A 17,239-nucleotide genomic window follows, 5' to 3' on the forward strand; every position below is an offset into this window, starting at 1 on the left:
AAATAATAATAAATATTAATAATAATAAATATTTTGGTGTTTATTCTATCTAATGCCATCTCATGTTAGATCAGAGAATAATGTATTTGGTTATAATCAATTAGTGTAGAATTTTATCTTTGTAAACAGATTTTACAAATATGATACATTTAAAGATAATTTCACATTTTTTAACATTGCGATATAGGCGACATAGTAGCAGATGCGCAGATGCCAAATCTGAACTGTTGCCCCAGCACCAAATGGATGAAGGGGACATGAGCCACGTATATATGACACATATATGTGGCTCTTTCTTAAGGCCATCATACGTACAAAAATTTTAGTTGTAATTATTAGACCGTAAGCAAATCGACTAATCGCAATCAAAATTGCAATCTCACATTTTAAACCTTTGACTGTGATTAGTAAATATGCTTACGGCTTTATGATTACGATTAAAATTTTTTATGTAATGGCTTTTAGTTTGTGTATGTGCCTCCACCCATCTGGTGCGGGAATGGTTCAGATCTGGCATCTCCGCACAATAGTCTAGTGTTTGTTGTAAAGGTAACAAGAGATGGCGCTACTTGTTCAATTGATCTTTCTAGAAAATACTGCGCATAAAATTAAATCTTAAAAATGCAAATTATATTTTTGACATTTAAAAATTTCGATATTTTAAAATTAAAAAATTTTTTTATTATATCCATTAATTTTCTGTATGTTGTATTATTTAGATTTTTCAAACATGAATTGTTATATTTTCATAAATTATGTATAATGTAATAAATAGTAAAACCCAAGTCAATACATTAATAAGCTATAGTTAGATATACTAAATAATATTTATTAATCACAAATTATAATTTTCCGACAATAAGTTTCAACAATAGATAATAACAGATTTCTAAAGCCGGTGATTTCAAAATGCAAGTTTCAAATTGGCTGTCGCAACAAATTTGCGATCGGTTTGCAACTAATGTAGAACCGGCTTAAGAATCATCTCTCACCTATGTATACCGTCCATTATAATACGAAGGTAAGATGGTTCTTAGAAATCTGTTATATTATTATCTATTGTAACTCGAATGTGAAATGATCCTCATAATATGATTAGATATTTGTTAACATGATTAGATATTTGAGTATTCTGTGGCTGATAAGGACTAAGTATAGTCAAAACGTATTATTGAAACTTATTGTTGGAAAATTATAATTTGTGATTAATAAATGTTATTTAGTACCTAACTATAACTCGTTAATGTATTGATCTTTTTACTATTTATTAATTTTTTATTAATTTAATTTTATTAATTTTTTGTAAGTTATACGAAAAGAATTTATATTATTTATATTGTAATATATATAATGTGTATAGATTTATATTGAATTTATTACTTTAATAGAATTGTTTGAATGAATTACAAAATTTTCGTATGTGGTTTTTTATGCAATCATAAAGAAATCAAGTTGTTATTAATGAAACATTCGACAATATTCTTATTGTATTTTAAAATCTAATATTAAATTTTTTACATGTTCACAAATTTGTCGATGGACTATAGCGAATTATTGTTCATACATAATTATACAAAAAGAGAGATTTTTCGATTATCTGGGTTTTTTTAATAATATTAAAATTACAAGGAATTTAACGTTTAACCAATGAGCCGAGGTTATGTTGAATCTGTCCGGCACAAGTACACAAACAGAGAACATTCGGTATATCTAGTGTGCTTATTTCTAACAAGCGACAAAGTACGACACAGTGATCATATCATCTTTGTTTAACATTGGTAAACAACAAGGATGTAGTCATCCATTGTATCACACCGTCATTTGTGACGCTTATTGGAAGGCATATCTAGTTTGCTTAATTTCAATAATTCAATAATTTAAAATCCGCTAAAAAAAAAAGGGTAGTTATTTTTTATCGCGAATGTTTGGTAAATTTTCCGGACTATATTTTTTTTAAACTATAATTGCGTAATAAGTATTATTGGTTTTGTCATTGAGAAAAGAATGTAATTTAATTCTGATAGTATTCGCACTGGAACATTTGGACATTTGAGGAGAAAGAAGTGTATAACAGATAAAATAGAAGGAAGAGGAATTGAATTCATTGAAGTAGGAATTTATAAAATGTATGAAAGAATTTTTTAAATAAGATGATCAAAATAGCTGTGCTCTTCTATTGAAATAACCGCTCTTTTGTGCTAAAAATTTCTCTTTTTTCATATCAGAAAATAATTTCTATAATATTTCTTTTTCTCAGAAAATGACAAGAGGAATAGGTCAATTTGTTTCAAATATCGTCAAAATTATTCTTGATTATATCCGATTAATAAAAAATCCTATGAATATTGTATAATTTGACATTAGATTTGTTTTATTGAAGAATCAAAAGTTTTGACATAAACATACTTGGATGATATATATACGTTAAGGGAGGATTGTGGTTTAGAAAAATGATTTTTAAGAGATTAAACTTTATGATTTTTTAAAAGTAAAATGTTAAAAATAAAATATAAGATTTTGAATGCATTTATTTATATTTAAACATAAATTTTTGAAAGTCTCTGAACTTAATATTCTCGAAACCACATTGCTATACGCATCTTGTTTAGTAATGATTGGAGGATTTCTATCCATTTTGAACAAACCAACAAAGTTTTAATTTATATGAATATTATTATTGCCCTTATTAGAATCAATTCAATATCTTTAAAGTTTATTAATATTAAAAAAATTTTTTTTTATTGAATAAAATTTTTTAATAATAAGAACTTTGATGTTTACAATGTCGTCATTTTGTTACATTTTAATATAATTTTAATATAATTTTAATAAATGATTTATTATATGTGAATATATAACAAGTAAGAATTTAAAGTCCATAACGGTCGAAGCTGGATCTTTAATATTTAAATAATTATAAATGTGAATGTGTTATATATACTATATGTGTACAGGCATACATATCATATTTATAATCATTCGAATTTAATTTTATTTATTAATATAATTTTAATTGTCATTAAGTCTGTTCTTTTTCTATCTCAAGTTCTGAACTGGTATACATCGCAATAAATTAGAGTAAGACAACTATAGTTTATTTCATAACTTATATTGTACTAGTTCAGAATCAGTTTAGAATTATTCGAAAAAGAACAGACCTCTAATATAGTCAATAGCGCCATTCATAGGTCTGTTGCGAGATTCTAATGTTTTATCGATAATAATATTTTATCGCTATCATTAACTAACCAATGAGAGCCGCGATTTCTTTCAGGATTGTCCTGCCAATTCGCTAGTTAACGATAGCGACAATCATTGATAAGAGAATCGTTTAGAGAATCCTGCTACCTTTTTCGAAGAATTTTGAACTACTTCTAAATTATAGTTAGCACAATAAGTTAGAATGAAACAAACTATATCTTTTATTCCAATTTATTGCACTAATGTAGCTTATTACATCTGTCTAACTTTTCCCATAGCAAAAAAACGTCAACAATCAGTTACATGGTGACGTGCAAATGTCCGCTTTATTACAAATGTGATGTTACAGCAATGTAATGGTGATATGCGAATATCTTTGTAACATATTATTTTGTTGACAATCTTACGATGACATTATATTTTTTTCCTAACTATTGCGATTCTATTGTGACGTGAATGTAACCTTTTGCTATCACAGCGACTTCTGTTACACATTAAGATAATTTAAAAAAAGACGTTCCTTTTATCTAAGATAAAGCGGGGATAATATATATTCCAATAATCTAGATAAAGATAAGATGTAGTCATTTCTTCATCTAGATAATAGTTTAGATAATGGAGGAGGATCAATAGCTGTTTTTTTGACTTCCAATCAATTTTCATTAAACAATTTTTTTTTGTATTGTATAATCATTAGAAATGTCAACAATAATCATTATATGGAAAAAAAACGAATTTCTATTTTACCAAATTATAAAGTATTAAGAAAATCGTAACATAATTGTGATATTTGTAATCAAGAGAATTGCTTACTTCTTGCTAAAGAGTAATTTTTTTTTTAAATAAGTGCAAAATAGAATGTTTTATTCGATCCACACTATAATGTAGCTCAGGTCTATCTAATTTAAACTTCGGAGCCAAAACGCGAAAACATCGACGCAAAAAAATTCAATGTGAGATTTCAGTAATACATAAAGTTTTCAGAAAATGTGAAGTGTTAACCCTCCGACAACATGGACTTTCACGATGTGTCAAGATGGTCGATCTCGTGCTCATTTTTTCATCTAATTATTGTACAAAATAAGTAAAAGAAGTAAATGATAACAATGATAACATGAAACTTTATCTCCTGTTTATTTATAAATAAAAATATAGTTTTATGCATTTTTATATTTCATAAATTTATATTTTAAATTAAATAAAAACGCTTTAACTGGTACTACATAAATAAATTGCAGTCTTGAAATATTATATTTTATATATAGTTAAAATAATTAGAAAGACATTGCACAATAATCATAAAAAAAGTCTTTAATTAGCTTATTGCCTTATAGTCTCAAAATAACAAACAAATATAATTATAAAATGTAAAATTTTATCTAAATTTATATCATAAAAGCAGTATGAGCATAAGCAAGTTCTGACATAAACAAGAATTGAAAGAATATGTCACTTACCTAAACGATTTCGACCGCTAAGAAATTTATGCCCGTTTCTATCAATGCAGTTTAACTTTAATCTCGGTTCAACTAAGGCTATTCTACAATGTAATTCTACAATGTGCTCTTTGTTTCCTGTTTGTCTCTGTTTGTCTCTTGCCTTTTTAATCAATAAGACAAGAGATAAACAGCAAGAAACAAAAAGCAAAAAGCACATTGTAGAATTAGCCTAACTCTTTATCTTTTTTTAGTTTTAAGAATAAGAAAAAGATGAAAAGATGAAGAAGTCAATTGAACCGAGATTAAAGTTAATCTGCATTGGTAGAAACGTTGAAAAAAGGTTAATCGTGATCACATAACCGTAACATAAATAATGTATGTGCATAAAATAAATGAATTGTGGGGTCATTTTTATTCCAACCTTACCAACGGAAGATTGATAAACATAAGCGCCCAGGTTAGGTAGGTAGCGTGCATGTGTGGATGTGAATTGCATAGCTGCGATTTTTAGATGGTGTAATTATTAAAGAATAGCGGATTAGTGAGTATGAAGCGACTTTTATAGAGAATAGTGAGGACTTATCTAGAGTAAATGAAGGAGAGGCTGAACATAAAGCGAAAGACGAGATATCTGAAGATAAAAGGTAAGAAAAAAAGAGAGGTTAGAATGATGCCAGAAGATGCAGAAAAAACGGATAAGAAGGCGGGCAAGAAAAAGATAGACAGGGAAAAGAAATTAATTTCCGAGGAAAAGGAAAAGAGATATTTAATTAGGCACTACTAGTAAGATAGACAGAGAGATAGGCAGAAGGAGAAAAGAGGAAAGAAAATTTACGAATAAATTAAGGAGGAATTTAGGGCCATGTGCAAGGAGAAAAAGATAATAATGGAGAATTTTAGGGCCGATTATCTTTTTTGGTAAATTTTGGTAAATTTGGCATGGATTGCCAGATTTACCTATTAGGTAAATCTCGCCAAATTACAAATAAACCAAATTGTAATTGGGTAATCTTGCTACTTACCTAACAGGTAAAATTTACTAAAAGGTGAAACAACTTTAAAGTTAAGGAAAGACTGTGGGAGGCAAAATTAAAATGTTAAAGGAAAAGATGATAAAGTGAGGGGAAGGGAAGGAGAGAGAGAGAGAGAGAGAGAGAGAGAGAGAGAGAGAGAGAGCTGATGTAAGGATAAACAGAAAGAAATGAAGAAGAAATAAAGAGAGGTTAGAGATTTTAGAAAAAAATGTACAAGGAAAAAATAGAAGAGATGGAGGGAGGAAAAATGGGGATTTAAGAAGGAAAAAGAAGAGAGAGAATGCAGGTGCATATTTAATGAGAGTGTGATAAGCAGGAGGGGGGAGGGAGAACAAAATTTTCGGAGGTTTAAATGTAAAAGAGATAGGAATATTTAAAAAAATGATCACTGAAAAAGAAATGAAAGTGAGAAAACATAACGATAATAAAAAAGTATTAAGGTCAGTAAAATGCTTGTTAAGCAACGAAAAGAAAAATCAGATTTGGACAAAAGATTCGATAAAAGAAAAGATTGGGATGAAATATCAAATAGAGAGATATTGGAAGAGTGAATAAATGTGGCTCAGACATGTATCAATACTTTACAATCTCCGAAATCTTAGAGAATATTTATACTGACCGTAATCTGTAAGAATTGAATAATCACAATCGTCTCCCTTACAATCAAATGAGAGGGGAATACTTGAATGTGATTGGTCAATTTTTACAGAATACAGTATACGGTATATAGTTACAGCTAATATAAACGCTCCTTTATCCACATTGATTAATTTTTTTGTGTTCAATGGCTTTGCATTTTGGTTCTGAATTTTCTTAGGAATTGTGTCTGAAATTAAATTAATAATAAAAATACTATATACTAATACTATATACTAGTATACTATATACTAGTACTAATACTATATACTAGTACTATATACTAATAATAAAAATACTCATTTTTATTCTCATTAGCCAGTTTTGCAGTCTTTATATTTGCTTGTGACAGAAATTTGAACACAAGATAAATATATGGATAGATACGTATAGTGGTAAACGAAAGAACTAGTTCGATATAATATATCATAATATTGATATTTAACATGTATTTAACATAATATTGATGTATTTCATAACAGCAAATTTGTTGTGTTTTTACTCTTTTTATGATTCTTGCTTGATTTTTATCATCTTTTTGCCATCTTCTTGTTATCATACAAGCTAATAAATTTGTTTTTTTAGATTTTGCCGTAGTATGCAATATAATGTGACATGATATGTTCAGTTTTGATTTAGTGTCTGACAACACATTTGTTTCAGCACGCAATGTTCAAAATCTACTTTATATCAAAAATTTCTGCTTGATTTTTACCGCATTTTTTATAATTATCTTTGCATTGAAAATTGCTCGTTTCCTTCTACATTTCTACTAACTCGGATAGCAAATCATACTTGGCTGGAGTTCTGCCACCATAGTATGCAGCATATAATTTGCAATATGTGATCTTGACAGACTTGGTTATCTGGATTATGATCTGCTGAATAAAAGATATTATTTGTTAGGCTCAATAACCATGTTTACACGGTCTAATTTACGCCGAAGTTATAATATTCGATGTTATAACTACTGACGTTAAATGCTATGTAAACATTTTTACGATGAAGTTACATTGATATAGTAACGTTTAGTAAAGTGGCTTATGTTCGTATTCATAATCAGACCCTGTATTCAAGGCTTCCTTAAATTTATCTTTAGATGCTCAGCAGACAATGAAATAATTCAAATGAAGTAGAGCATCTAAAGATAAATTTAAAGAAGTCTTAAATATAAGGACTGACTATGAATACGGGCATTAATTACTATACAACATTAAAAGGATGTAAACAGTAAGTGTGCAATTGTATTATAACTTCGGTGTAAATCGGGCCATGTAAATATAATCTAAAAATTCATTTTGCTTTGTTGATTTCTTTTATTATTTTAGCTGGAAATAAGATAAATCTGAACGTGTAAACGTGACTCAATTAAATAGGAATTATAATACCTGTTTTCCAGCTAAGACACAGAATATTATACTGTGTTCCGCTGTGTAAGATACTTGTGGGAACGCAGTTTAGTTTCATAACCAGAATGCATTATAGTCTTCCATTCTTATTTTTATGATTATATTTAGCGTCAATAATAGATGATTTTTATTTCGACTTAAATTATAATTTTTTTAGAATTGGCGATTTTTGACGATTTTATTGTAAAATAAATACGGCTAAAATAAGTACGGCTACCGAATAATTTTTTGAAAAATTGGTAATATTGACATGTTTTACACGCTCGTACTTAGCTTTTTACAGTGTCGAGCAGTATAACACTGTGTAAGACGATATTACATTGTATCATCTATATCTACGTTGTTGAAAAATACCCAAAATTAGCGTTTACATTACAAATTAATTCGGTCCGTTTTTTGTGTATTTATTTCAAAACAAAATGAATGAACAGATCAATTAAAATATTGTCCATCGCTGCCTACTACTTTTTCCTATCTCTCAGGCAATTTTCCATCTCGAAAAAATAACTCGTCTTTGGAGGCGATCCAATTTTGGAGTCAATTTTCGATTTCTGCGAAAGAAGTGAACCGGTGACTTGCTGCATCCTTCGGAACAACCAATAATCAGAAGGAGCAATGTCCGGAAAATACGGCGGGTGCGGTAAAATCCATTTGAGCGTTTCCAAATATTTTTTTATGACTTTAGCGACATGAGGCCAAGCGTTATCATGAAGAAGAATAACTTTATCATGTGTTTGCTCGTATTCCGATCGTTTTTCTCGCAATGTACGGCTCAAACGAATCAATTGTAGCCGATACCGATCGTAATGGAATCGCCAGATTTCAGTTCATAGTAAACAAGACCCTTTTGATTCTACCAGATACAGAGCATTCGAATCATGAATGTTCGGCCGTGATGTTGATGTTAGTGTTGGCAACGATTGACTGAGCGTAGTATTTTTTCTTCTTGGGGTTGTCATAAAATATCCACTTCTCATCTCCAGTCACAATCCGATGATCCGAAAAAACCTTTTCTCTGTTGTTTTCGAATCAGCTGTTCGCAAGTGATAAATCGCTTTTCAATGTCTCTCGGTTTCAGTTCATAAAGCATCCAATTTCCTTGTTTTTGAATCATTCCCATGGCTCTCAATCGTACAGAAGTGGCTTGTTGAATTACCCCCCAATGATTCTGCAAGCTCCTCTTGCGTTTGACTCTGATCTTCTTCGAAGAATTAGAGTAATGCCTCTAATTCTTTGTCTTCGAATTTTTTTGGCTGTCCAGAGCGAGGCTTGTCTTTAACGCTGAAATCTCCATCCTTGAAACGTCGAAACCATTCCCTACATGATTTATCAGTTGGAGCAGTGTCATAAACTTCGACAAGCATTCGATGGGCTTCAGCCACACTTTTCTTCCAATTAAAGCAGAAAATCAAAATCTCCCGCAAATGCTGCTTGGTTAACACAAAATTCGACATTTCAAACACAGTAAAAATCAAGATTTTTGTATGAAATCAAAGCAATATAAACTGATTATTAGCAGATATGTTTAACCTCTCTGAAACTGCCAAAATCAGCTGTCACTGTGAATCATTCACAACAGCTGAAGCAATCTTTAGGAAAACGGACCGAACTAATTTGTACTCCCAATAAATTGTTGTAAATGTACTAATCGATGTTGTAACTATTGACATTAGATATCATACTTATTTTATGATGCAGTTATATTTATATAGTAACTTCGTTATATATCCATCATGTAAACGTAATATGTGTAATTTAAAAATTTGCTTGTTAACTTATTTACATTATTTCACAGCTTGATAGAAATAAGACAAGTCTGAACGTGTAAACGCGGCTCACTTAGTCTGTAGAGGACAGGAAACCAATTTCGGCTTTTAATGATTCAAATGAATTTAATATGAGGAGTGTTCTTTATTTTATTTTATCATTTAAGAAGATGTTGAGATTAGTTAAAATATATGGCGTTCAAAAGTGAACGAGAAATGAAGGAAAGTATAAGAAAGAAACTCTAGGTCTGTTCTTTTTTCATCCCAAGTTCTAAACTGGTGTATACTAGTACAAAAAGTTAGAGTGAGACAAGTACGGTTTAACTTATTGTACTAGTTCAGAATTCTTCCAAGAAAAAGAAATCTTCTATTTCACAGAAATTCGCGTCATTTATTTTAACATGACGATCTATGCGTTCGGGAAGACTATTAGCGCTATTTGTGTCATTTTATCTTCATCGTTTATTTGTTTACACGTAAAACAAGGATAGAATGATACAAATAGCACTAATAGCGTCTCCCTGAAACGTATCTCTTGCCTAGCATAGGAAAGCAAGCACATCGACACCAGTTATCTCTTTTCTTCCAAGTTAGCAAATAAATCAAAAGACCAAAGACAATGTGTAGTGTGTTCAAAACATTCTATTCGCAAAAGAACTTCATTTATCTATTGCGTATGACAATCTCTTTGCGCTGTATCGTGTTTTAAAATTTATCACAAAGAATTTTTGAATTTTATACTAAAATATATCATTTTTGTTATATAATAATAATAATAATAATAATAATATAATATGTATATATTTTTCTTATCTATCTTATAAATCTTTATATAATAATATAACGATATAATATATTTATATATCATAAAAATATGAAAATAACTCTAACAAAATCTATTTCAATAACAAAGTTTTAAAACAAAAAAATTTTTTCCTTTTCATTCCGGACAGAAAATTGATTATTTATCATCGGCTCTAGAACAATCTGAACTTTTTCATAGTTCATTACTATAACATATTTCAAAATTCTAAATCAGAAACTGTAGAAGTCGTCCGAAATTTATTTTCGCTCTCTAAAAGATCAGAAATTATAATATATAGAAATTATAATATCGACATTACTAAATCGAAGTTTAGAACTTATATAATACATGTATTAAATAATGTATTAAATAATGTAAACGTATTAAATAATGGATATTTTTTAAGCTATGATCTATCAAAGGTATAAAACTGCTCTTGTAAAATTAGTATTAGTATGCAAAACTAATACTTTGATACGTTTTAGAAATTCTTTAAAATGTGTATCTCATTCACTCCCATAATTTTTCAATTAATTTGAATACAGAAAATTATCATTTTGAGATTTCTATTCAATATCACGCGCGAAAATGATGGGATTGAATGTGATATATTTTCAAGGATTTTCAGAACATAAAGCTTTGCTAGTTATATATTAAAAAGTGCAAGTTTTATATCTATTTAATACACAATGGTTATAAGAATTATCTATTATTGAGTTTTATGTACATCTTTTATTCACTAGATTATAAGCTATATCATACATGAAAACTAACTCATTTTACCATGATCCAATTACGGGATTTTTGAAAATCATTTTCTAGGTCAGAATCTCCGCTTAAACAATGAGAGTGAATTAATTTCTCAAGATCAAAATCTATATTATAGTCAGGTATTGGACCTAAGATCGAAATGAGCCAACGAAAATCGATCGTCCTATAATACGGTGAAGAGCTAGTTGCCCCACCATGAACTCTGTTCATTGGTGCGCCGAGCGAAAGGGAAGGGTTCTATTCATCAACCGTTCAATAAAACGAATCCGAGACGAAGATTCTATGTGCAAATGGTTAAAAGATTTCATATGAACGTTGGATATTGTCAAGAAAGTGATTATAAATTGGGCCCAACATATCTAAATAATTAGGATTATAGAATTTTGTATAAGTAATTATGCTAAATGTATGCTACTCGTGGCAGAGCGATAAAATCAATAAAATCTTATTTGTATGCACATGCTTTGAATATAAATAATTTATTTTACAATATATATATTTTCATAAAAAGAAAAAAATTCGAATGGAATGAAATGATGAATGCAACTCAGAAACAAGCAACACCATATTTTTAGATTTGATGCCAATGGCAAATAAGAGATTTAATTTAGAATTACGAATTATTGTACGCTTTTGCAGTTCTAAATGAACGTAAATGGAACAAAATTTTTTGAAAAATAAATGCCAATATATATATGTGTGTGTGTGTGTGTGTGTGTGTGTGTGTGTGTGTGTGTGTGTGTGTGTGTGTGTGTGTGTGTTGCGCTAGTTAAAATAAAGATTTCCTTATTGCGCAGCGAATCGGGAAATGTCACAAGCGCAATTTCTGCTAGCATTTTTTGACGCTTCGTGCACACTCGGCAATCTCCGGGATGGAAACTCGGGGCCTAAGTGCAGTGTATTTCACGCTCGATGCGCAGATCTGTCGATGACGTTGAGGCTAGTTCGCGCGGTTTCTTTAACTCGTGTTTGATAATACGAAAGAAGCGATGCGGAGAGCGATGCGGGGCGCGATAACGACATACGCTCATTCGCCACGTTCTGCAAACCTATTCTATTCTCCAAGTGTCGCTGTACGTGGCGTCTCGTTTGTGCTGAATGAACGTCACTAATAAAGCGTACTCTCTGCAACTCCTCTGTGTATTCTCGATCTCATACTCTTTGATGCAAAACAAATCTGCTTTGCCCTCAAAGGGCATCTTTTTAAGGTGACACACACCTTTTAAGTGATTTCACACGGATAAGTGCGTTTCCGTCTCAGATTGCACGACAGCATGACTCGCCGTGATGGCTTTCATCTGAATTAAAAAAAAAAACAAAAAAAGAAAAAGAACCACTGAACTATAAACGCAAGATCACGAGGAATAAAAGCCGTTCCTTCTTTAAATGTTCACATCTTTTATGTTCATAGAAGGAACATGCTATACTTTCAGTGAGAGATACTTGTCCACAGTCCGCCATCTTTCATCTCGATAAGGTCAGGGCCCTTGGCCCTCTAGGCAGGGGCCTGATTGTGTACCGTTTGATGTCCACATCAACACAATTTCCGCAACAATTTGTGCACGCATTCGACGTGCGAATCTTTTATTTTATCGAGACACATCGAATTTATGCGTCAGTCGTTATGGTCAACAAAATAGTGTGACCTCGTGCACGATGAGCATCGATCCAGAATAAAACGCGCTTGCGCGTACATGGTACAGTAAGCGTCATAATGCTTTCGTTCAGCGAGTAACCTCTATGCATCGATTGTGTAAATCAAGAATAAACGACAATTATATTGAAACATTAAATAGATATGAATTCCGTCTGAGTCCCAAAAAAAGAGACGCACATTCTTGTAAAAGACGTAAAAGAGATTAAACGTACTATATGTACGGAAAATAGGGGGGGAGGGAGAGAGAAAATATTTCGAATATAAGCCATTTTGATATATAAGGTTTGTTCGCATCGCTCTAATATACTTCAACATGTTCCTGTCATAGCTCTTACTCCAATGATCGCGTTTGAGAATAGGAACTATAGTCGGAAGTATAGGAACATGTTGGAGCACGCGACGCAAAAATCTGTAGTTTCATTTTTAGTTTTTTTTTAGTTTTTTTTTTTAATGTACATTCCGAAACGTCCTCTTCGAAGAATATTTTACTCGAAATATATAATACACGTAACATATACTATATATAGAATAAAAAATCTTCCACGGAGAGGACGTTTTGGAATGTAACCTTAAACATTATTAAGTGGAAGATTTTTTTCTTTTAGTTTGGAATAAAACTTATTTTGCGGGTGCAAAGTTTACTGACAATGAAATATTCGTCTCTGTACTCTCACTTGTTTTGTCGCAACAATGGATGCTTTCCATTTAGTGACATAAATCGACACAAATATCATTCTATCTTTCTCGATATTCAGAAAGTAACAAAGATGTAACAATTATATCAACTTTTCTCTCATTCAACTCATCAAATGGAATCTAGTATTGTTATTCAAAACTGGAAATCGATCATGTAATGTTTTTTTTAGAATGAAAAATGAAAATTTTTATGATATGTGCGTACATATGGAGAGGTGAAAGTGATATAAGTCACTTTTATGATTTCGAGAAATAAAAGATTCTTTCAGCATTTATTTCAGTAGGCGTCACCTTAAGTCGATAAGTTTTAAAGTAACTTACATCACTATCATTCTTTGACTACTTTATGTATACACACATATGCATACATACATACAAAAAAATTTCACTTCACGTTTCCGCCCTGAGGAAAAAGTTACACATGATTAATTTCCTGCTGTTCGGTCTGCTATCAGTCATGAGATTGCCTCGCGCGCGTGGATACTTTCTGCCGCCAATCTGATAATGGAAACATTCTATTGACAGAACAGTTGCAGTTGATATCTACTGACATTTCTGATCAAATTTGCTACCAATTCGATGTTCTGTTAACATTTTACTTAATGAGTAAACATAAAAATTTTCACTTTTACGTTTCTACTTTAGAGAAAAAGCTATTCTCAGAATTATCTATCGCATTTCTTTTCTCTTTCCCATTTATTTTTATCGTATTAATTTATTATATCCAGTTTCGGTATAGAAACTGATTTTATATAGAAAGGTTATTCAAGAGACGCAAATAGTATCTCAACTATAATGATGCCGACTCTACGATTGGCTACTTTTTTCGTTGACTATACTTTCGTGAACACAGTTGATGACGCGGCATTACTGTCGAATATATATACGCGACAATGGCGCTGTCAATCGGGATGTGTGAAATGAAACGTGCCTGTCTCATAATTTGTATTTTAGGGATATTAAATATAATTTTGAAATATTTTTTAAAGCAGCTTTAACAATTGAATATTTTTATTATAAATGATCAAACTAAAAAAATATTATAATTTACAATGTAATATTAAAAAGAAAATTATACTTTAGTCAATATTATACATCATAAAATATGTTAGCAATTGTTAGCAGCAAGAAAGAATCAAATTTAAACAAATATAAATGCGCTGTTATGATTGTAAAAATTTTGTGGTAATAAAGATTTATAAATATATTTAATGGAGTATCAATTGTTTTCGTTAATTTTCTAAATTACCTTTGGTTTAACAATAATCGAATTAACATAATCTCTGACAATATATTATATATATATATTATATATGTTGTATGTGTACACACATGCGCGCGCGCACACACACACACACACACACACACACAATGATATATATGCTATAAGTACAGATATATATTAAGCATATAGAATAAATTATATTAATACTTTGTGTATACATTTCTCATGTAGTTTTCTATCTAATTATAGATTGAAAGGTATTTGATAATCAAGATAAATGAACAATAACATTTTATAATGGAGAAGGCACGAACTGGAATAGTGGGCAATTCAGAGTCTAGTTCTACAGTCTCAAGTGTCAATAGAATTGATATTGATGAACTGTCAAAGGAAAAAGAAGAAGAATTATTATTTTGTGAGGAAGAAGGAGATGATGAAGATACACTATCTGATGATAGTTTACGCTTGAGATTATCTGACGAAGAAGATGCTGAGCAAGATACTACAGTAAATGACACAAATATCACGAAATTAAAATCGCAGAGTAGAACAATTGGTATGTAACTATTTGTTATTTGTGAGAATTAGATTGTACATATTACTAAATGTTATTAAATAATTTCTGAATGATACCTTGATATATTTTTTCCATTGTATTTAATGGAATTTAATGGAATTATATTTAAAATAATTTACAAAACCCAAAACATTTGTAAAGTATTACATCTAGAAATACGAAATACAAATGTCACATACACACACAGAGAGAAAGAGAGAGAGAGGGGGGGGGGGAAGATGAGCTATTAAACTGTGATTAAATGAAACAGAATTGTTTTTATTTATTGAAATGACTGCATTTGTTCGCATCTATATTAATATTGTGATTTCAGAACAACCAATTTTAGATACAATTGTAGAAGAGACATTGTCTTCTGATCTACAGCAGATTGTGGAAAAAGTTTCTAAGCCTGATATTGAAAAATCAATGCAGGAAATATACAACACAGGTAATGTATGAAAAGCTATATTAAGCTATATTTTTGTATGAAAAGCTATATTAAATATAATTATAATTGTAACATAGTAAATAATGAGAGAGAGAGGGAGAGAGAGAGAGAGAGAGAGAGAGAGAGAGAGAGAGAGAGAGTTTTCACAAAAAGAATGCAAGTTTCTAAATTGAGTTTGTATAGTCACTTCCTTATCTTAAAGGCATTAAAAGCAAAGAAGGAAATCAATTATGTTATCTATTGCAGCAGTTAAGATTCCAGAAAAATCAACATTAGGTGAATGCATATCCGAAAACAAACAAATACAAGATAGTATATGTAATTTGGAAAATATCAGAGCGACTGTTAATGAATTTAGTGAAAAGTGTACGTTCACATCTAGCAAAGATTTAAAAATTACGGATATAAAGAATGAGTGTTCAAGTACAGCATCTGAACAACATATAATATCAATAAATGATAGTTTATCTACAATAAATAATTGTACACAAATAGGTAATCTTCGAAACGCAGGACTAACAATTCACAATGAAGAAAATCTAAAAGAGATAGCCAGCGATAATAAAGAAACAATTACGACAAATACCTGTGAGCTAAATAAATTAGACAATGTAGACAGTAATAAATCTTCTTTGGATTCTACTAATACTAAGATTTATAATGGTGAAAAATTGTCTACGACTACAACTATTTCTAACAGTGATGATAATTTAAAAGATAAAATAATAGAAAAATATATTAAAAATGGTAATCAATCTTCGAAATGCTCATATATCGAATCTAATGTTACTTCAGATTATGTGGATTTAGTCAAATCCGGCAATTCTAATAATAATAATTCATCATCTCATAAAGACATAATTGCACATAAAAGTAAAAACAATAATTTAGAGTCTGTAGACATAACAGAAAGCAAAAATACATCAAATGTATTAAAAATCACAGAAAAAGTAACGAATATTTCATTGAATCAAAATAATTTATCCAATATTAAAGACAACGCAGAAGTAAAGGACAAAAATAGTGATACTAATGATAAATCTGTAATCGAAACTGTAAATAATTCATTAGGACAAACCCTTTTATTAACACTTAACGATGTAAATGATTCTGATAACGATAATGAAACGAAAAACGTTGACACTGTTATTCCAAGAAGAAAACGAATTAAAAAAACAGTCGATACAGTACAAGATACCGAGGAAATACAAGGTAGGAAATATTTAACATTAAAAATGGCATTTCATTAATTTAATTAAAAGTAAAGGTAAAATAAAACAATAAACAAAACAATCTGATAAAAAATCTTAACAATTTTGCGTATTCAAGTGCAGTATTACTTTATGATTTCTAAATGGACTTATGAATGATTTATATATGCAATTTTTAATTGGACGCAAAAATTTTTCAGAAAATATATTATGCATAAAGTATTTTGATATATTTATACGTATTTATTTTAATATAAAATATGCGATAAATATATTGAGAAAAAAGATATTAGAGATATTAGAATTATTTTAAAATTTAATTTCTATTAATATCAATTCTATTAGTATCATAGTAATATTGTAGAATATATATATATATATA

General features: G+C 29.9%; 1 protein-coding gene across 2 annotated transcripts in view; it reads left to right on the forward strand.

Moving 5' to 3' along the window:
- Window positions 1–17,239, forward strand: part of LOC108690586 (activating transcription factor 7-interacting protein 1-like) — a 23,565-nt gene that overhangs the window by 1,191 nt on the left and 5,135 nt on the right. Inside the window, exons 1-4 of one of the 2 annotated variants that reach the window (XM_018197956.1) lie at window positions 11,861–12,758; window positions 14,889–15,195; window positions 15,530–15,646; window positions 15,893–16,858. In XM_018197956.1, coding sequence (XP_018053445.1) covers window positions 14,937–15,195; window positions 15,530–15,646; window positions 15,893–16,858 — 1,342 coding nt within the window. In that variant the 5' untranslated portion in view covers window positions 11,861–12,758; window positions 14,889–14,936. Of the gene's footprint in view, window positions 1–11,860; window positions 12,759–14,888; window positions 15,196–15,529; window positions 15,647–15,892; window positions 16,859–17,239 lie in introns of those variants that run through there. The other variant, XM_018197955.1, reaches the window with a different exon arrangement.

Source organism: Atta colombica, unplaced genomic scaffold (genome assembly GCF_001594045.1).
Source record: "Atta colombica isolate Treedump-2 unplaced genomic scaffold, Acol1.0 scaffold33, whole genome shotgun sequence".
NCBI classification, from domain to species: domain Eukaryota; kingdom Metazoa; phylum Arthropoda; class Insecta; order Hymenoptera; family Formicidae; genus Atta; species Atta colombica.